The 21,020-nt window shown below is 44.2% G+C and overlaps 1 protein-coding gene across 5 annotated transcripts in view; it reads left to right on the top strand.

The window, feature by feature from the left end:
• Nucleotides 1-21,020, top strand: part of SLC4A11 (solute carrier family 4 member 11) — a 113,343-nt gene that overhangs the window by 31,043 nt on the left and 61,280 nt on the right. For all 5 annotated transcript variants that reach the window (XM_075189543.1, XM_075189538.1, XM_075189617.1 and 2 more), the window contains exon 2: nt 12,925-12,975. In XM_075189543.1, coding sequence (XP_075045644.1) covers nt 12,925-12,975 — 51 coding nt within the window. The remainder of the gene's footprint in view (nt 1-12,924; nt 12,976-21,020) is intronic.

The following is a 21,020-nucleotide window of genomic DNA, read 5'->3' as shown; positions in this document are numbered from 1 at the left end:
CTCCGTCGCACTCTCCGCTCCTTATACCTTCTACAGCTCCGTCGCACTCTCCGCTCCTTATACCTTTGGAGCTCCGTCGCGCACTCCGTTCCTCCTTCTCCCAATTCTCTTAGCAGCTCCCACTAACAATCTTTCAAGTATGTAGATGCAGTAAAGGCTGCTGCAGGCAGAAGGGACTTCTGTCCTACACTTCATCTCTGGGCATCACAACACGCAGAGGACACGTGTGCATTATTACCATTTCTCTGTGTACGTGTGTGTGCAGGCGTTAGATTAGACCTCTTCTACTTGTCGAGAAACAGAATTTGATGGCAGATAAGAACCGCTTGGCCCATCTATCTAGTCTGCACATTTTTCAACATACGGTAACCTCAACCCTGTTTGATCCTTTATTCTATGTAAGGATATCCCAAGCATGTTTAAATTGCTCTACTGTATTATCCTCTACCACCTCTGATAGAGGCTATTCCACTTATCCACTACCCTTTCTGTGAAGTCATGCTTCCTCTGAACCTACACCCCCCCCCACCCGCCCCAGTGTCAATGCATGTCCTCGTGTTCTAATACTTCTCTTCCTTTGTATAATGTTTCCCTCCCGCACCTTATTATAACCCTTCATATATATGAAAGTTTCTATCATGTCCCCCGTTCCCTTCTCTGCTCCAAACTATAAATATTAAGATCTTTTAGTCTTTCCGGGTAAGTATTGTGCTGTAGACCATGCACCATTTTAGTTGCCCTTCTTTGTACAGTCTGTAATGTATTTATATCCTTCTGGAGATACGGCCTCCAGAACTGAACACAGTATCTAGATGAGGCCGTACCAATGACCTATACAGTGATATTATTACTTCTTTCTTTCTACTGATTTCCTCTCCTTCTGCAACTAAGCATCCGACTTGCCTTCCTCATTGCTTTGTTACATTGCTCACCTGAAATAGTGACTACTAGATCTCTCTTAGTAGTTTGCAATATAATGTCTGTAAACATTGGTAAAGAATAGACGTTTGAAGGACCAAATAGATCCATTGCAATAAAATGTCTATTGCCAAATTGATCGATAATCCGATCAAATTGGGAGGAAATTCTTCATCTGTAAGGACCAAGTTAAACCTGATTGGATAGTGTGGATTGTAATTGTACCTTTTTAAAGTCTAACAATTCTACAACGCTGATACACTGACAATGTATTTCTGTCCTGTCCAATTGAAAGCGTGCTATACGGGTGAAGCAGTCATTAGTATTTTGAATGAAGATCTGATTGGAAATGATTTTATATAAGACAGTTAGGGGCATATTCAATTAGCTTTTAGATTCGCGGTAACGCGCCGGAACAGCCGCGAAACGTAATACACGGTACCGCAATACCGTGGATTTTCGTTCGCAGCCCGCGAATCAAAAAGCTAATTGAATATGCCCCTTAGATTGTAAAGTGTGTGGTTTAATGGTAGATTTATGTGATTGTACAGAAATGCAATCATGTCTTCAACAGCAAAAATAGTGCTTGTGTGTGACCAGGTTTAGAGTAGAGAATAGTATAAAGGCGTTTGGAGTTGATAAAAATACTAAACGATTTAACATTTGTCATTTAAACGGCTGCAAATTCTAAAAATAAGTTATATTTATAAAACTGTTAGTAATACGGCAAAATGTACCCTAGAGTGGGGTAGAGCGTTTAGATTGTAAGCTCCGGTGGGACTGATGTCAAGCACTTTATATCCTCTGTACAGCTTTGTAGAATAAGATTGGAGTTATATATATATATATATATATATATATATATATATATATATATATATATATATATATATATATATATATATATATATATATATATATATTTATTGTAAAAGAGGACGACTGCTGTGTCCTTCATTGGGATTACTGATACATAGTCTGTTGTATACAGGAAACTATTCCCCCCCCCCCCCCCCCCCCCCAACACGATCAGAACTTTCTCCGATATCTTCCGCTTGATAAGCTGCTGCAGTTTTAAACAGGACACCCACATAACCATTCAATCATTCACTCTGCAATTTATTTACTTTTAAATTGAATTGATAAGGAACTGATTTGCGGCTGACACTTTATCCAATAAAATAAAATCTATTTTGCAAAATGGATAATTTAATCGGATTAGGTGGAACATTTTGCAAAAGGAACAAACTTAACATGATTTGAAAAAAGTATTTTAATTGCGCCACCCCAGAACTATTCTGCTCATGTTTGTCTTGCGATCTTTCAACAAACAATGGTTGGGTTGTAGCTTTTATATACGGATATTAATTGCACATACATGCAATCATTCATTCCAAGACACACAATGCCACTGCCGCCTACTTCATGTATATATTAGAACGTTATTGGCTTTTTTTTTTTTTTTACATCCACTTGTACAGTGTTTTAAGGTTTAGTGGCCCTTTAATAGTTTAAAAGCTTGTAGTGATTCCTACAGATTAATGTGCTGGAGACCTGAGTGACTACAAAGTATTGAAATCATGCCCTGATATCCTTCAAGATTATAGCATTTTTTTTCCTTCAATCTTGAAATTAATTTACTCTCAAATGTATTTCACAGATATGAGATAAATGCTTACTCGCCAAGAAAATGAAACTTCTTGTGTTCTTCCTCCTGGTACTTCTCTGTAATGATGTAATTTTGACATCGCCAGGCTGGAGAGGGGTACAATTCCCTGCTGCGTCCTAGACCCAAACTCTCTCCTTCACTTCTCTGTAATTATAATCAGGCTCCAAGGGACACCATTCTCCCGACTTAATGGGATTTTAAATAACTTTTTTTTTTTAAATCAAGCACACGCCATCGCGCTTAGTCTATGAAAATAGAAGCAGTATAGCAATATTCCTTCACCAAGACTCCTCTTATAATGAATATATAATCAAAATATTCAGATGTTATCTGTACGGTGTTGAAGGAGGGACGGGGGAGAGAGAAGATCTAGGAAATAATATTGGAATGTCGCTCTTGTGTAGTGTTACATTATTACCTCGGAATGATTACAGGGGGCAGCACGGTGGCTCAGTGGTTAGCACTTCTGCCTCACAGCGCTGGGGTCATGAGGTCAATTCCCGACCATGGCCTTATCTGTGTGGAGTTTGTATGTTCTCCCCGTGTTTGCGTGGGTTTCCTCCCACACTCCAAAAACATACTGGTAGGGTTAATTGTCTGCTATCTAAATTGACCCTAGTCTCTCTGTCTGTGAATGTTAGGAAATTTAGATTGTAAGCTCCAATAGGGTAGGGACTGATGTGAGTGAGTTCTCTGTACAGCGCTGCAGAATTAGTGGCGCTATATAAATAACATAATGATGATGCTAGCTGTGAGCGGAAGGTATAGAACCGTTCTGGAATATATTTGCCTCATTCTGCATTTGGACCGAAAAATTTTGCACAGTTTGCAGGCAGAATTTGGCCGCAACTCTTCCCAGCAGGGCCACTAAGGAATTTTGGACCCCGATACAGCAACGTCTCGGGGTACCTGAAGTAGGCTTAGTCACACCAGGTTTGTGGCTGCTCCCATTACGCAAACAGGCCAGGGCCCCAGTACTTTGTACCCACTCCTCCTTCTCGACGCCCCTGTCCTACCCCAAGCCCGTCACATGGCAGAGTTGACCGTTGACTTCCCAGCTGAATTCATAGACCAATGTTCAAATATATCTTTGAATGGTGACACACAAGTGGAACTTTCATGATTGTGTCTCTGTAAACATCACAGAATAACCCGTCTTTGCGTAAAATTTGGACATAAAGGGTCACTGCATCTAGATATCCTATATCTCCCCGAACCACCGAGGACATCTCTTAGCAGCATTGGCCATTTATTACAGAGCTGCAAAAACCGTTCAACAACGTAACAGCACTGTTCTGTCTGTATGCGCTAGTTCATGGGCCGATAATCCCGTGTAAACACAGTAACCTGTCACTTTATTGCCATGTCCAGCGTTAGCACGTGCGTGTTCTCTCTCTTATCAACATTTTAATTAGCATTCGGCTACTGAAACGTCTATCTCTGCTGTAAAGAGGTTTATTGGGGTAATAACTAACTAGTACGTTTCCTGCTTTGAGTTTTGCGTCTCTTACTCTGATATTTTGTCATTTTTAAGGACTAATATGTCCAGCTAATTACCAGATTATTAATTGTCTTTTATGATTCCATTTTCTCAGACCGGTGAGGACTAGCTTTTCACATAATTTAGAACCCACAATCTACCTTTTCTGTGCGTTCAGGCAGAAAAGTCTTTTTGTACTTTTGATTATGCTCTTTGCCAAAACTTTTATTTTGTTTTTTGTTTTTTTTTCCAGCTTGACTTTAGAAACTTTATCCCTGAAATAATGTATTATTGTAAGTCAACAAAGCCCTAATTAATTATGTGCCTGGAACTTCGCCACACAATACAGCAGCAGGTGGATTAGCCGAGAATTGTAGGTTAATTGTAGGTTAACAACTAAACTGTTCTTATAACTTACCGTGTACCAAGATTCCAGGAGCTACAGCACAAACGTATATACGCCCACGTGTTGTAAGATTACATCAGAAGACTACCGCCTGTGAAGCCAAAAAAATAAAAAAGATTTTTTTAACGATGTATTTGTGTATAATAAATGCCTATTGCCATTAAACACTGCAAAGTATTTGTATGGATAAGAGCAAAAAAACCCCTTCTAGTCATGTAAACAGGACATTTCAACGATTTACCCTCATTGACGTCTTCTGTGCACTACAGTTGGAATTTTTACATGGATATGGTCTAAGCAGCTAAATTAGTTATTTTCTCTGGAGTTAGCATTTGCAGTGTATCTGCTGTTGATGTCGGCTGTCTATGAACATCACTAGGGATGCTCAGCTATAATGTAGACACAAAAGTTTCATAAATACATTATTTAATTTAATTGTAATCCCTGGAAAAAAGGTTTCTTTGGATGGAGTTCTACTTTAAAATCTACCCGCACACTTTAATTTTTTGGGGTGAATCAATTTGCAGACTTATCAATTTGTAAGGGACAAGCGACATCACGGAGATTCAGTATGACTAATATTTATAAGGTACTAGTTTCCTAATGAATGGACAGACCCTATTCTTGTGAATATTAGTTCACAGGGGCAAATGCAGGATTTGCAGAGGGGGTTTCCACGCCAGTGGGCGGGACCAGCATGCATGGGGGTGTAGCTATAATATTAGACAGTGCTTGGCTGCTCTCCAACTCTTCCTATTGCCATAATATACATGGACAATGCTGCGTGCACTACTGTTAGGTGCACGCAGCTCTCCCTTTACAAGATGAGCCCTGTGAAGCGGGAGCAGGGTCCAGCCACCTCAATTATACAGTGCCCCAGGCTTGGAGGGGGTTTCCAGGCACTAGGAAACCAACCCCCCTCGGTTTGCCTATGGTTCAGGCCACACAATGACTGCCTCCCGCGGTGCACAGGCGACGCATCCACCAACGAACGGGATTGGGTGGTTTTCAGAGAAGCCACCGAAACGGTAGTCGCCAACGTCCCTTTCAGCTTGGTAACCCTACAAAGTGTACCCTGCTCTGTAAACAGGGGACCTTTCTCCAGACAGCCATCCATTTGTGGAACTTTAATTCCGTTGGATTAAAAATAGAATTCTGTGATAAAACAAGCAGCTAATTAAAGCACAAGGATGGCTCACCCAATTAATAATGCAAGACACAATAATAGCATATGCTATTATCGGCTTGGAATGTTCCCTAACCTGTTGTTATGACTAATAGGACAATGTCTGCATGTTGTACATAACCTGGGACACGTGGCCTCTTATACCGACATCATGCGCTTGGAAATTTTGAATCTTGCATCAAATGAAAATACAGAACTGCGTGATTCCAAGTAACCATTGTAACTTGTGTCATCCGATAAATTTCTAGGGTTGAGAAATAGGAAATTTCTTTCGCCCTGTGTCTCCATAAGAAAAATTCCGCAGTAGTTTTTGTTTACAGTTGCAGTTCTGTATCCGTTACAGATTATTTCCTCCAGTATGGTGGCCTACCAGCTTCACAGAGCTGTGGTCCGTGAGATGGAGAAGAAATGTCTTGTGTGTTTGAGCAGAGGAGATCGCTTTGTTTCTACCGAGCTGCAGTAGATTGTGACCTTTTTCTGCCGCCGTCTCTTCCATTTGTGCAGAGGATGATGGGTTCATTTATAAACCGCTGTTGCTGTTTGCCTTATTAGGGCGAACCGCACTTTATCAAAGTGAAAAGTTTTTCGTGGCCCTTGCACGTGAAATTGTGGGGGTTCCGCTCCGTGTTGGCTGGGACTTGGAACGCTGTTGTACTCACTGTGATCCAGGCTTTGTGACTGTAGGAGAGGTGGGAAGAGCCCGTTGACCTCCAATGAAAGGGAGAATTGTATATAGTGGGAAATTTGTTTTATTTAGGTGCCGCCGGTATGTGGAAATAGTTTGATAAATGATCAGGAGAGAGAGGGGTGGAGAAGAGAGTCGTTATCTTCTATAGGGAATAGTTTTGAGTTGTGCCTTTCTTCTGTGTCTTACCGAGCGTAATTATTAATTAGTAAACTCTCCTAATACAATGGCTGTGAGCTTCTAGGCAAGTATTCACAGAACTCGAAGATCTCCGGAGCTGACTAACCACGGCTAAGATCCCATGTTGTATGTTGTCCGGGATACGTGACACTGTGTGCCATTAGTGGTTATCATTAGGAGCTTGTATATTGTTTCCTTGGTCTCTTGCACACAATATCTATTTGGCAGGCATGGAAGTCTTCACAGCTTAGGCTCTAAATGAAAACAAACACAGTTCTTCACGTAACTGTCCGCTCTATTGATTTATTAACCCTACACTGTGTACAGCTTATTGACACTTGTTACTGCGTTAGTGTTTGAGAACATTCCAATCTGTTCTTCTGGAATGTTCGTTTCACCATGAAACCATTCTGATTCTAGTATTTGGTATTCAAATATATATCGAAGACTGTGTATTACTAAAATACGTGAAATTGTTGGTGTTTATATTATGCTATATATGCCCACTAGGCTCTCTCACTCCTCAGCTGGTAGTTGCTTCTCTAACAGACCAGAGTGATTGATATCTTGGCAGACTTGCATTGCAGAAATGTACCGTGTGGATTGGTGGTTTGAAAACAAGGGCGGGGGTCATGATGTCACCGTAGCTCAAATGACTGCAGTCTCAACTTGGCCACTTTAGCTGGGTGGGGCCTGTTTTGTCCATACTGATTTTTGTGACTCCTATTTTTTTTTTTTTTATGATGAGCACATCCGTAGAACCATGTACATGACCTTTAACCTTGCCATGTTTTGCAAAAAAAGTCTCTAATTGCAACTGGAGATTTGTATTTGTCCCCAAAGGTTTTTCTGTGACTGAAGTTAGCAGGGTGGAGGGATTGAGAAGTAGGCAAACTCTTTAGCTCCTCGGTGTACAAGAGTGCATATCCTCGGACTGTTGTCTTTCTAATTAAACGCCGCCGGCTCCTCATCTGTTTCCAGCTTTGAAGCATCCGGGGAATGTGTGTTTTGTTTTTGTTTTTGGGGGCACAGCCTCCGATCAGTAATCCAGGAATAAATGTCTGCTGCTGGGTTTATTACAAGCCTTCAAGCATATGAATTTAATAAATCTACACAGTACAAGGGCGGCTCGTGAAGGAATGCGGCCAGCTTTGTCTAAATCATTTCGCTTTTGTGTCCTGTAACTGTTTGGGCCGCTTCCCCTTAAAAACAACCAGTGTTTGAGTGAGAGCTGGAGGAGTGTTTAAATAGTCTTTATCTTCAAATAGAGCATGTTTGCAAAGTTAGATACAACAAAGTTACCTGGAGCTTTTGAATGTATAGCGACAGTATAAACTGCTGCAGCCATGTGCTAGAGACACACTGGCTCCTGTCAATGTAGCCCAGCCCGCGTCCTTGAAATATTATTTTACACCTTTTTTTTTTTTTTTTTTTTCTTTTTTTACACCGTATGGTTAAACATGGCCCTCCGCTGCCCTCTAAGCTCGCTAGCTATGGAACTGTATAAAATGTATGAGCTCACTGCCATAAGCATGAAAGCCGGATCAGAATACTGCCAGCCTAATGCCCAGCACATATAATACCATGCACCATGTATGTTGCCCGATGGCCTGCGTTCCAGCCTAGTGCCCAGCACATATAATACCATGCACTATGTATGTAGCCAGATGCCATGATACTAACCTAGTGCACAGCACATATAATACCATGCAATATGTATGTAGCCCGATGCCTGCTCTCCAGCCTAGTGCCCAGCACATATAATACCATGCACTATGTATGTAGCTCAGTTCAGGGCCCTTCAACACAGAGTGGTGATGTCTGATTTCTGTCATACTGATCTAGTTAGATTGTGGGGTCAAACACACTTCTATATGACACTATCTTCAGATTTCCGATATCTAACTTGATTTATTTTCTGCATTGCAAAGTCTCCCCCCTTCTGATTTGTCTCCTTAACTGCTGGGGAGGGGGGGGGGGGGTGTGTGTGAGTGTGTTCATACTGTTATATCCTTAACACGTGCATACAGCCACTTTGGAAGCAGACAGAAGGTGGTCACGTATGAGAAGCTATAGCAACTTTTATTACGTGTTGCAACTCAGCTGATCCCCTTAAACAGACTAATGGGGGGGGGCACATCAGAACACCCCAAATGCATCAAATAAATTGTAGTAAAACAATAGGGGGGGGGGTGATAATGTTCTTGATAAGAATAATTAAGTGGTTAAGGCATTGCATCGGTACTGAAAGACAGGCACGTTTCATATACATGTATACAGGTCGGCTCTTGATAGGCACTCTAATGTCCTATTTGCTGGTGTGAGCCGGTACATGGTGTCTTTTTATAGGCTGCGAGATGATTGCGGCATATGTACGCGAAAAACATAGTTTTTAAAATGCTGTTTGAGATTTGTTGGCTGAGAGAACTCATTAGCTGATATGTGCGTTTCTATCTAGGTCCTCCTTGTACTGTTCCCCGACTTTCACTAATTGTGGGAGTTTTCTTCTCTATCCCTCACTAACGTATTCTATTTATCATCCTCTCCTTATCCATGTTCTAGACTGTGACTCTATGTCCCAACTTATAGTCGTTAGTCGGCTCCTCGGACGAATGTTGGGAACCAATATTTAGGATCGTGCACTTTTGTCCTTACTGGAAACCAGTGGCGTCCATAATGTCTTGGACGGTGACTGCCATCACTGTGTATAAGTGACTTATGCTGTTTAATACAGTAGGCCAGACGAAGGAAAGATCACATGAGAGTCAAGTTCAAATCTGCAAGAGACCAACCTGGGACTACAAGGGCAGAGTGTGGCCGATATCTGATTTAAAATTAGAAAATTAAAACATTATTTAATATTACATAATCTAAATAATAATAATAAAAAAAGTCAGGAGTTTTACGTTAAGGCTGACCCTGAAAGGTTTGTTATACTTCTGTGGTGTACAGCTCTGCTTTCCCATCTGGTAACACTAGCAGATGTGTTTTACAGACTCGTTGCCAAGCCGCACTTGAGGTTTTGAGGACAGGCCCCTGGTTTTAAAAAATACGTCCCTGAAAATGTACTTGCTTTTTTTTTTTTTTTTTTCAGTATTACCAAACTATGTAATACAATTTCCTTTTTATTCTTTAATAACCTATATGAATTTATTCTAAATATTTATTAATGTTCACTGGCTGCTTTATAGGGTGAATGTATATTAAGGAGGAGGATTTTAAATTCAGAAAAATGGAGAAATACCGATGTTGAGAGAACATGTCGTAGTTACGGTACCCCAAGGTCGTCCTTCATCGCACTACGCAATTCCCAGCTGCAAACTGGATAAATACCAGCATTGCACTATATAATCGCTGCAGACAGCGATGCAAATTGGACCCAATCCAGTGAATTAACTATAGCAGTAACTTATTCCACAGAAGTTATTTAGTTAAGATGGGGATTCCCATTTTTTTATGTCTGCAATTCTTACATAGATAACAGTGCAACTGTGGGGAAAAATGTAAATTTAAAAAAAAAATTTTTTTTTTATTTTCTTTAACAGATAAAATATATTTAGCCCATCTTCCACATTGCAAATCTTTTTAAATATAACCGTGTTTCCCTCACAAAATTACTCAGTGGGGGGAGATCTGACATGGCTGCCGCTGCGAAAGTGCTCTCTCTCCTGGGGACCTTTTGGTTTCTGCTTGTTATAAGGAGAGCGTCACATGATCTTGGTCTGAGCCGGCCAGTCACGGAGCTCCACGGTGGTCACGTGACTGCATGGTTTGCTTCCAAACCTTCCAAACCATTGCTGCTCACTGTGTCATGTGACGCTGCTGAGTGTCATGTGATTACCATGGCAACTAAATCAATAATAATAATAATAATAATAATAGCTTGAATCACAACACTAAGGAGAATAGAACAAATCTATGTATCATCTTACAGGTAATATGTGATTTATAAAATATATGGACACATCTCATTTTTACAAGGGATTGCAACTTGAACACGTAATATTCCCCCACTGCCCCCTAGTCACACATAAATTTGTGTGACACACACACACACACACACACACACACACACACACACGTGTGTACACCCAACCAAACCTTGTTACCCCATTTTTCATTTGCAACATTTAATTTGTAGCCGCCCTCCAAAATACTAAATTTTTACCATAATCTGTTTAATGATAATATTTTGCACTCTTTATGATGACAGAGGTCTTCTAGAAACAGATTTTTTGGGATAATTAGAACTTCCCAGGGTGCATTGCACAGGTGACTTCCTTGCACTACTCATTGTCCTAGTAAGAATTTAGATTTCAGCAGTCATAATGGCCCCAACTCTGTTTGAAAGCTTTCTGCCTGAGATCAGCCGTAGATCTGTTTTTGTATCCAGTGTAAAGGTACCTCATGTTGGGGCGACAGCCTCATTTTGTCTTCTGGGCATTACGCTAGGTGCCACGTACCCCCTTTTCTAAAGGGGAGTTCTAGAGTGGGAGCATGGACTGTGAAGATTTCTGGCACAAATACTATTTATCTTTCTTTTAATTTTTTTTTATTTTATTTTGCACCTACTAATATACTGTAAATGAAATCGACGACTACTGCTTATGCTTACTCAGCTGAGAAATCGCTGGAAGAGAGCCATCTTGCAGACACGTGATTGTAACACTCTCGGAAAAAATTATTTGCAGGGCTTTTCCAAACAGTAACTGTTGACAAAAGATCTGCATAATGTGCCTTTTTAACGCTATTCCCGTGTGATGTCGGCAATAGATGGTGACTGATTTGCATTTTAGTCTGTTGACCCAGATGGTCACGTAATGAATCGCTCGTCTCCCAAGCCAGAGATTGTAGTTTCGTTTGATTATCTATTCCTGGCTCATAATTCACTGCAGAGTCCTGCTCTTTACAGAAAACCAGTCATTATGGTTTTACCGTAACAGTAATGTGTGCGGTCTGGCTGCTGCTGACCTGCATCAGAACTGCTTTATTGGTCATTAAAGGGTTACATGTGTTTTTGTTTTTTAAAGCACAAACTATTTGTCTCTCCAAACAAGTGAGTTGGGGGAGAGTTCCTTAAGGAAATTTTAAAAAGTGCATTCTGTCTGCTTGGGTCCAATCACTGGAATGAGGCACGTGCAGGCTCTTTACCGTTGCAGGAAGATATCCTCTACATTAATGTATGCATATTGATATTTGGCTAGTTAACAAGTGAATGGCTGTGCAGTGAGGGTTGTTAGTGACGACTGTGGTATAGAAGGTGTGAACTGTGTTGAGGAGGGAAGGGCAGGCGGGGGGGGCTGTGGCACAGAGGAGGGAAGGGCAGGCGGGGGGGCTGTGGTGCAGTGGGAGGGAGGGCAGATGGGGGGCTGTGGCGCAGAAGGAGGATGGGGAGGGGGGCTGTGGCGCAGTCGGAGGGAGGGCGGTGGGGCTGTGGCACAGAGGAAGGAAGGGCGGGGGGGCTGTGGCACAGAGGAAGGGCAGACTGGGGGCTGTGGCGCAGAGGAAGGGCAGGCGGCGGGGGGGGCTGTGGCGCAGTGGGAGGGAGGAAGGGCAGACTGGGGGCTGTGGCGCAGAGGAAGGGCAGGCGGCGGGGGGGGCTGTGGCGCAGTGGGAGGGAGGGCAGATGGGGGGCTGTGGCGCAGTGGGAGGGAGGGCAGACGGCGGGCTGTGGCACAGAGGAAGGGCAGACTGGGGGCTGTGGCGCAGAGGAAGGGCAGGCGGCGGGGGGGCTGTGGCGCAGTGGGAGGGAGGGCAGATGGGGGGCTGTGGCGCAGTGGGAGGGAGGGCAGATGGGGGGCTGTGGCGCAGTGGGAGGGAGGGCAGACTGGGGGCTGTGGCGCAGAGGAAGGGCAGGTGGCGGGGGGGCTGTGGCACAGAGGAAGGAAGGGCAGACTGGGGGCTGTGGCGCAGAGGAAGGGCAGGTGGCGGGGGGGCTGTGGCACAGAGGAAGGAAGGGCAGACTGGGGGCTGTGGCGCAGAGGAAGGGCAGGTGGCGGGGGGGCTGTGGCACAGAGGAAGGAAGGGCAGACTGGGGGCTGTGGCGCAGAGGAAGGGCAGGTGGCGGGGGGGCTGTGACGCAGAGGAAGGGCAGGTGGCGGGGGGGGCTGTGGCCCAGAGGAAGGAAGGGCAGACTGGGGGCTGTGGCGCAGAGAAAGGGCAGGCGGCGGGGGGGCTGTGGCACAGAGGTTATCTGGGGTTTGGTGGTAACTGTCAGAAAGGGTAAGAAGCAGGAAAGTCTGATGTATCCCATTGTGTTTCCATCCGGCAGCTAAAAACTATAAAACAAAAAGTTTTTTTTTGTTTTTTTTTCTCCTTTCCCCCCAGTATTTGTAGAATGTGATGGCATTTTGTAAAGCAATAAACAACTACTTATTCTGTGTTTTTCTCATTTCCGCAGAGAGCCCCCCGGCAGCGATGTCCAGGAATGGATACTTTTTTGAAGAGACTGGTAAGTCTGCAGCCAGGTATTTATAATTCTTTTAATACGGGATGTCGGGCTGGATCCATGTAGCCCATATAAACTATACTGCTGGAGCCGCGCTGTTTCCTGCTCCTGTACCATCGGTGCAGGCACAGGATTCTTGTGGTCGGTGGAGCAGAATTTTTAACAATAAGTGAAAAGTCTCCTCCATTTGTTCTATATACACATCGTATAGGTATAAAAACCACACAAAGGTCATATGGCCGAAAAATATTGTAATTCTAAAGGATTTATTCACTTTCTCCTAAAACCGTTGCTGCTCAGCACAAGTGTCTATATCGCCCTGAAGTGACCCAGTATTTTTCTATCACTAATTTAATGCCGGAGAGCGTGCTTGTTGTCAACATGCAACCGCCATGAGTTCTGTGTCTTTACAGCTACACCGTAGAAGCTACTGCAGCCAAAAATGAACACACTGGCAGAGCTTGGCGTTAGAGGCCATGTCTATAAGAGGGTAGCTGACTATGGCCAATTAGTTCTCCGTATTCAGAGCCTGAATTTTTATGAAGTAGTTTATTGTTTGTAAATGTTGTTACTATGTAGTGTAAGAACCTGCTTTGATTTGGAAATTATTCTGCAATTTTAGTGTGTCGTCTTCTAAGCAATCTTCCGAGTGTTCTTTCCATGTAAAGTTTGTGGAACTTTCAGCATGGTCTGGATACGGAGATGAATGTAGACCGCCGGTCTTTTGAAGTTGACTGAAGTCATTTTGATATGTTTTAACCATTTGACTAATTATAAATAAGTGCCGTGACTTTCACCAGACCCATCAGATGAGCGGAGATCAAAGCCCACGACAGCCTTTCTTATGAAGTACTGTAGAAAATGAAAAAATTGAGTTTTTGTGCGGCTTATATCTTACTCACACAGGCGCTCTTAGAGCATCGGAGATGTAAATGTTCTACACTTCTAGGATCGGTGAACCTGCAATGGATCATTATCTTATATATGAAATCCTGTATTCCTGGGCTAAAAAGCTCCGAACATAATGGGTGATTATTTTACGAAATCCAAGCTTTTTTTTCTCTACTACAAGCTCAGGGTGTTAAACTTGCTGTCTTCTAGCTAACAGAATGCTCTGTACACTTTTGTATATTCACCAGGACATGTAATATCATGGCTAGCATAACTGACATGCTATGCTTACGTGTTTTAGCTTTTTTTTTTAAAGTTTTTACTCAGCAGATGTCTGCGATATGAAAGAAAGATGCATCATTTTCCCATTAGTTATGGACACATAGCATCTGATAAAGGTCCGTAAGCCGAGACTGCAGTAATTTGTTCTGCTGCGGCATTTGTGTCACATGTATGAATCCACCAAACGGCACTGTGCTTTTTTTGCAGAGCAAGTTTGCAAGCCTGTCATTCATCCTCTGTCGGATCTCTCTGATATGTGGCTGTGCTTCTAACTGGGCAATCTGTTGCAGAATATTGCTAGCTATGCTTAGTTAAATGTAAATACATTAGTTATGAAAAAAAGGCTGTTGTTGATCGGGATAATATATTTTAAATATGAATGTGAAATCCATGGCTTTAATCATTTATTTTATGACATTTGTTAGTTATCTAACATTTAAACGGGGTGAGCAGGTCGCACAGTTTGCCTGCCAGGTAATATCTTGACAAGCGAAATGCAGCCTTTTTGTGGACTAGCTGCCGTGTATAAGTGACGGGTTCACTGTAAGGAGCCCGAAAGTCGGTACGTACATTGAATAAAAATAAAATCATTTTGGAAGGTTTACAGGTCCCCCTAAAGGAATGGGTTGTAGATGCTGCCTTGTGTGCTCTGTGGAACTAAATCCTACTCCATCTGCACATGTGGACCACTCGCTGCATTTTTGATAACTGGTGAACTGCACGACTGGAATGAGGAGACTGGCAGGGAATTAAACAGGAGATGCACTACATTCATGCAGAGCCTGGGCTTCATTACTGAGTGTTCTTGTCATCCTGTCACTGCTTACTCAGCAAGCCGCACATGTTTCTATCTTCTCCTTGTATCTCTCCCTCTTGCTGTTTACATCGGAATTCTTGTAGTGTTTGTTGCATTTATTTATTTCATTCAGTTCTGTCTCCTTATTCTTAACCAGGACTAGACTGCACGTGTGAAATGTTTTATTGTGTAATGTGCAGATGTCGCCGGTACAAATGTCTTCTATTGCCCCCAGTTTATCATTGTAGCACATAGTTTACAAGGAGAGTTGAGTTTAAGGCAGAGAAAGAGAGACATCCTGTGGTCCGTCAGCTGCTGTGGTACTACAAACCCCAGCTAGAACAGTCATCTACCTTGGCGGGACAGCTGCAGGCTGCTTAAGCCGGCTCGAAGTTTTGCAGACTTAGATTCTGCAAGGTAAATATTTTAACAAATGCCCTAGTCACAGTGGTGGCAGCCCGTGCTGTCGAAATATATACAATGTGATATACAGCCCTCTCCACTCTGATTTTCTATCCGCAACATTGAACTGCTTATGTGACGGCATTTCTCACCCTTTATGTAGTTGATCTGTAAGACCGCGATATGTCGTCAGGGAAGAGAATTGTTTCCTGCATTCAAATCTATCTCTGCTGCTATTAAACTCCACAAATCTGACCATTAATATCACAATGCGGAAAATTTATTTCATTATTCTGAAATTTTATTCTTAGTGATTCTATGGGAAAGGAGGACTTGTAGGTAGAAACGCATAAAAAAAATAATAGACACCCCATGTTTTTTTGTTTTTGTTTTTTAATGCCCCCCCCCCCCCCTAGACCTGAGCACAGTCAACATTATTTTGTTTTTATTTTAATTGTGTGATGTCGGAGCACTGGCCCCTTGTTCTAGAGGTGCAGGTGATGCAGCAAATGAAAATTCCCAGCCTCACAGTGTAGTAGTCTGGTCACACTAGATAGATGAGACGTGGTTGATATATTGTTCTGTTCAGCTGATCACTGGTAGCTTCATTCGTACATACATCCCCCTGGCACCATTTTTATTTTACCTCTTCTATATTTACAACTCCGTGGGAAAACTATCAATGGCAATTACAGAAACAAGCTGTTTTCCTGGTCACAACACTCTGATTGGGAGATTATTAAATAGAGCAAAGGGCATTCGTCTCACTAATTGCTGTGTAAGAGTAAACAAGCTTATGATTGCGTGTGGGTGTAACCGCATTGAAACGTGTCCTGTGTACTAGTACAGGCTACTACTGCTCCTAATAACTTCCTATTATACAGCCCATGTGTCTCTGCAAACAGGTGGATCTCCTTTTCATCATTCGTGCAGGATTCATGTCTAATTTTAGTCTACGGTATGCAAATACTTCCCTGGGATGTCCCAGCCGTGTTTGTCTGTTGTGTAATCCGAGCAGTAAAGCTGGGTACACACCTATGCAATCTTGCTTCAGATGCAATTTCTGTAACGATGTCACCAACGACTGAAAGTCCCGATGATCATGCCGATTCATGTGTACACACCTCCACAGTTTGCCATCAGATCAGTGATCTTCATCTGCTGAAACGATCATGACAGGCAGCACGGTGGCTCAGTGGTTAGCACTTCTGCCTCACAGCGCTGGGGTCGTGAGTTCAATTCCCGACCATGGCCTTATCTGTGTGGAGTTTGTATGTTCTCCCCATGTTTTCGTGGGTTTCCTCCGGGTGCTCTGGTTTCCTCCCACACTCCAGAAAACATACTGGTAGGTTAATTGGCTGCTATCAAATTGACCCTAGTCTCCCTCTCCCCTCCCCCCCTCTCCAATGGGGCAGGGACTGAAGTGAATGAGTTCTCTGTACAGCGCTGTGGAATCAGTGGCGCTAAATAAATAAAATATCTGCCTTCACTGCCGGTCGTGAGTGCGTACACACTTCCACATGTGCCCCACAGCGTTCCATCGTCTATCGTGAGTTTTAGGAAATTTTTAAAGCCAAATCAGCAGATGTGGTGATTTTGTTTTACGATAAAACATGATCAACATCTGACTAAACGGTGATGAATTGTGTGATAATTGCATAGGTTTGTACCCAGCTTAAGACACAAACAGATTTCTGTGTTGTGTAACCTTCCATCCAATGTAGAAGAATTGAAAGCAAGCCAAATCGTTATTTTTTTGATATTACAGGCCAAAAGGAAAGGGAATAGGATCAATTTATTAAAATTTCCCCATGGCGTGGAGGCAGACTTTTTTGAGGTGTGTTGTGATGTCACTAAATCCTAGTCCAGTGGTTCCCAAACTTTTGCAGTTCGCGGCACCCTTAGAGTCTCCATAATTTTTTCAAGGCACCCCTCCAAAATAATTACAGAGCAGTCCTGTTTTAGAAGTAGTTGGGTCAAAAAAACATAATAAGTATTTAGGTCAGGACAGAATTGCTTATTTAGTTGTATGCAAAAATAATACGCATAGATCCAAGGAAAAAATATTTTTATATATTTTTTTCAATTATATTTCTGTCATTAGAATAATTGACAACTAACTCACACTGTGACCTCCTTCATCTCCGCCCCGTCTGCCCTCTCTCACGCTGCCCCGTCTGCCCTCTCTCACGCTGCCCCGTCTGCCCTCTCTCACGCTGCCCCGTCTGCCCTCTCTCACGCTGCCCCGTCTGCCCTCTCTCACGCTGCCCCGTCTGCCCTCTCTCACGCTGCCCCGTCTGCCCTCTCTCGCTGCCTCCTCTCACTCTGCCCCGCTACTCTCTCTCACACTGCCTCCTCTCACTCTGCCCCGTCTGCCCTCTCACTCTGCCCTCTCTCACGCTGCCTCATCTCACTCTGCCCCTCTGCCCTCTCTCACGCTTCTGCCTCTCACTCTGCCCTCTCTCACTCTGCCCCGTCTGCCCTCTCACTCTGCCCTCTCTCACTCTGCCCCGTCTGCCCTCTCACTCTGCCCTCTCTCACTCTGCCCCGTCTGCCCTCTCACTCTGCCCTCTCTCACTCTGCCCCGTCTGCCCTCTCACTCTGCCCTCTCTCACGCTGCCCCTCTGCCCTCTCTCACGCTGCCTCCTCTCACTCTGCCCCTCTGCCCTCTCTCACGCTGCCTCCTCTCACACTGCCCCTCTGCCCTCTCTCACGCTGCCTCCTCTCACACTGCCCCTCTGCCCTCTCTCACGCTGCTTCCTCTCACACTGACCCTTTGCCCTCTCTCACGCTGCCTCATCTCACGCTGCCCCTTTGCCCTCTTTCACGCTGCCACCTCTCACGCTGCCCCTTTGCCCTCTCTCACGCTGCCTCCTCTCACTCTGCCCTCTCTCACGCTGCCTCCTCTCACTCTGCCCTTTCACTCTGTCCCTGTTGCCCCTTCTCACTATGCCCCCCCTCTCACTTTGCCCCACTCTCACTCTGCCACTCACTCTCTGCCCCTTTCTCTATGATTCTCTCTCACTTGGCCGCCACTCTGCCCCCCTTCGCCACTCTGCCCCCCCCCCCTTAGCTACTCTGACCCCCCCCCCTTCGCCACATTGCCCCCCCTCCTCCGCGACCAGCCAGAGGAAAAAGAAAAAAAAAAGGAAAAAAACTTACCAATCCGCGCGGCGCCAGGACCCAGCATCCTCCTCTCTCCCGCAGCTTGTCACTGATTGTCGGGCGCTCTGCAGGAGAGAGAAGGATGCTGGATCCCGGCGCCGCGCGGATTGGTAAGTGTTTTTTTCTTTTTCCTCTGACTGGTCGTGGCACCCCAGTGACAGCGCCGCGGCACTCCAGTGACAGCGCCGCGGCACCCCAGGGAGCCGCGGCGCACACTTTGGGAACCGCTGTACCTAGTCCATTGACTGGCTGCATTCCCATGACTGTTGTTTCAATCCAACAGAGAGTGAAATTTCCACCATTGCTTTCCGTTTATTACTTTGAGCCCCCCCTTTTCCTTCCATAAGTACCTGACCGTTTCAAGGGCTAGGACAGCTTTTTACATCTCAAAGTAGCAGAAAACAGTTTAAACAAACAAAAGGGTGTTATTAGAGGGTGTTATTACTCACAGCATGTAAATATATTTAACAAGAGTTCTTTTTACCTGTATGTTGTGGAATGTTAAAATATCTTAAACTGCTGAAATATGTTTTGCAAATGTAGCTCTTGGCGTTTTCAAATAAAAAAAATGATGCAAGTATCGAAAAATGGCTCCAATAATGATGCAACTAATATTATTCGTAATTCAATAACAATCCCTAAAAGGGGTGTACCAAAAAGCTGCTTGGTATATGTTAATAGCGTTATTAGGAGCTACAGAAATCTATTACTGAATTGTGCTGGCTGCTAAGAGCACTTTGGAGCCTATTTAAACTTTGCTTTTCAGTCTGCTTGCAAAATGTGCACCCAACAATGCGACACGTTTCTCTGTTGTCCAGGATAGCAGCCACTCTGCTTTCTACTTACACCAGGCTCTGGCTAGGAGAGGCTGTACTACTTGGGTGTTTGACAGCACTGTCATTATTTTTAACAGCACTTAAAGTACAGTCTCCCCCCTCCCACCCTGGTGTCTCCCTGTGCTCTCTCCCCTGCCGGGACACACTACACCACACTCTCCCAGCTGGTGGGGGGGGGGTGTAAGTCACTGAGTGATGATGCAGGTGATCTGTGTTGTCTTATATCTCACATATTCAGCTCTGCAGAACTCTGAGCCCCAGAGAGAAGTTGCTGGACCGGTTTTGGCAATGACAGCAGAGTGCTATGACGTAGCCCCGGAGCTGCTCTGGAGCAGACTTCTCACGTTCAGCTAAGTGCAGTCTAGCAAGATAAAGGCCGCTGAGCGGTTATACCATTGTATCTGGTGCCTTGTCCAGGCCACCTTAAAGTGTGACACTGGTTCTCTTGCGTCCTTTGTCGCTTGTTATTTAAACTCTTACCAAGGGCTGATTAGAGCTGAAATTTCATGGACAGAAGCGCTGGTAGGATTTATAAACGTTTCTGAAATGACAAAGCTATTTCAGATAAACCTGCGATTGTTGAGAACGCAGGTTGTGTTTCTCAAACGCTTGGGCACGTCGGTCTATTGAAGGACTCAGCAGAGAGGCTCTGAGGACCTATTATGGCTGATTGCAGAGGGTACAGGTTTATAACAAGTGTGTGCGTAAAGTGTGAGCTATCTCTTCAGCTCTGCTATGGTGTTTCTGTTACCAGGAGTGAAACAGCACTGACCCGTTGAGGCATGGACTCTTCAAGACCTGTGAAGGTGTCCTGTGGTATCTGGCACTAAGATGTTAGCAGCAGATCCTTTACTTTCTGTAAGTTGGAAGGTGGAGGCCTCCAAGGCTCAGCCTTGATTTTCCAGCACATCTCACAGATGCTCGATTGGACTGAGATCTGGGGAATTTGGAGGCCAAGTCAACACCTTGAACTCTGTCATGTTCCTCAAACCATTCCTGAATAATTTTTGCAGTGTGGCCGGGCGCATTATGCTGCTGAAAGAGGTCACTGACATCAGGGAATAATGTTGCCATGAAGGAGTGTACTTGGTCTGCAACAATGCTGAGGTAGGTGGTACGTGTCATAGTAACATCCACATGAATGCAAGAACTGAAGGTTTTCCAGCAGAACATTGCCCAGAGCAATCCACTACCTCTGCCGGATTGCCTTCTTCCAATAGTGCATCCTGGTGCCATCTCTTCCCCGGGTACATGTTGCACACGCGCTCTGCCATCCACATAAAGTGAAAGAAATCATGATTCATCAGACCAGGCCTCTCTTATCCATTTCTCCATGGTCCAGTTCTGGCTCTCACATACCTGTTGTAGGCGATTTCGGCGGTAGACAGGGGTCAGCATGGGCACTCTGACCGGCTACGCAGTCCCATACGTAGGTGTGTTTTGACACTTCTCATAGCCAGCATTAACTTTTTCAGCAATTTATGCTCAGTAGGTCTTCTGTGGGATTGGACCAGACGATCTAGCCTTCGCTCCCCACACACATCAATGAACTCTAGGCGCCCATGACCCTGTTGCAGGGGCGGATCTAGACTTTATGTTTAGGGGGGGGGGGATTTTGCATAATCACGCCGCTCCTTTGCTCTGATTGGCTGGCCTGCGTTAACCCCGCCTTTCGC

The sequence above is a fragment of the Mixophyes fleayi genome, chromosome 1 (genome assembly GCF_038048845.1).
Source record: "Mixophyes fleayi isolate aMixFle1 chromosome 1, aMixFle1.hap1, whole genome shotgun sequence".
In the NCBI taxonomy this organism is placed as follows: domain Eukaryota; kingdom Metazoa; phylum Chordata; class Amphibia; order Anura; family Limnodynastidae; genus Mixophyes; species Mixophyes fleayi.
The sequence above is the reverse complement of the archived record's forward strand: the minus strand, read 5'-3'. Positions and strand labels throughout refer to the sequence as shown.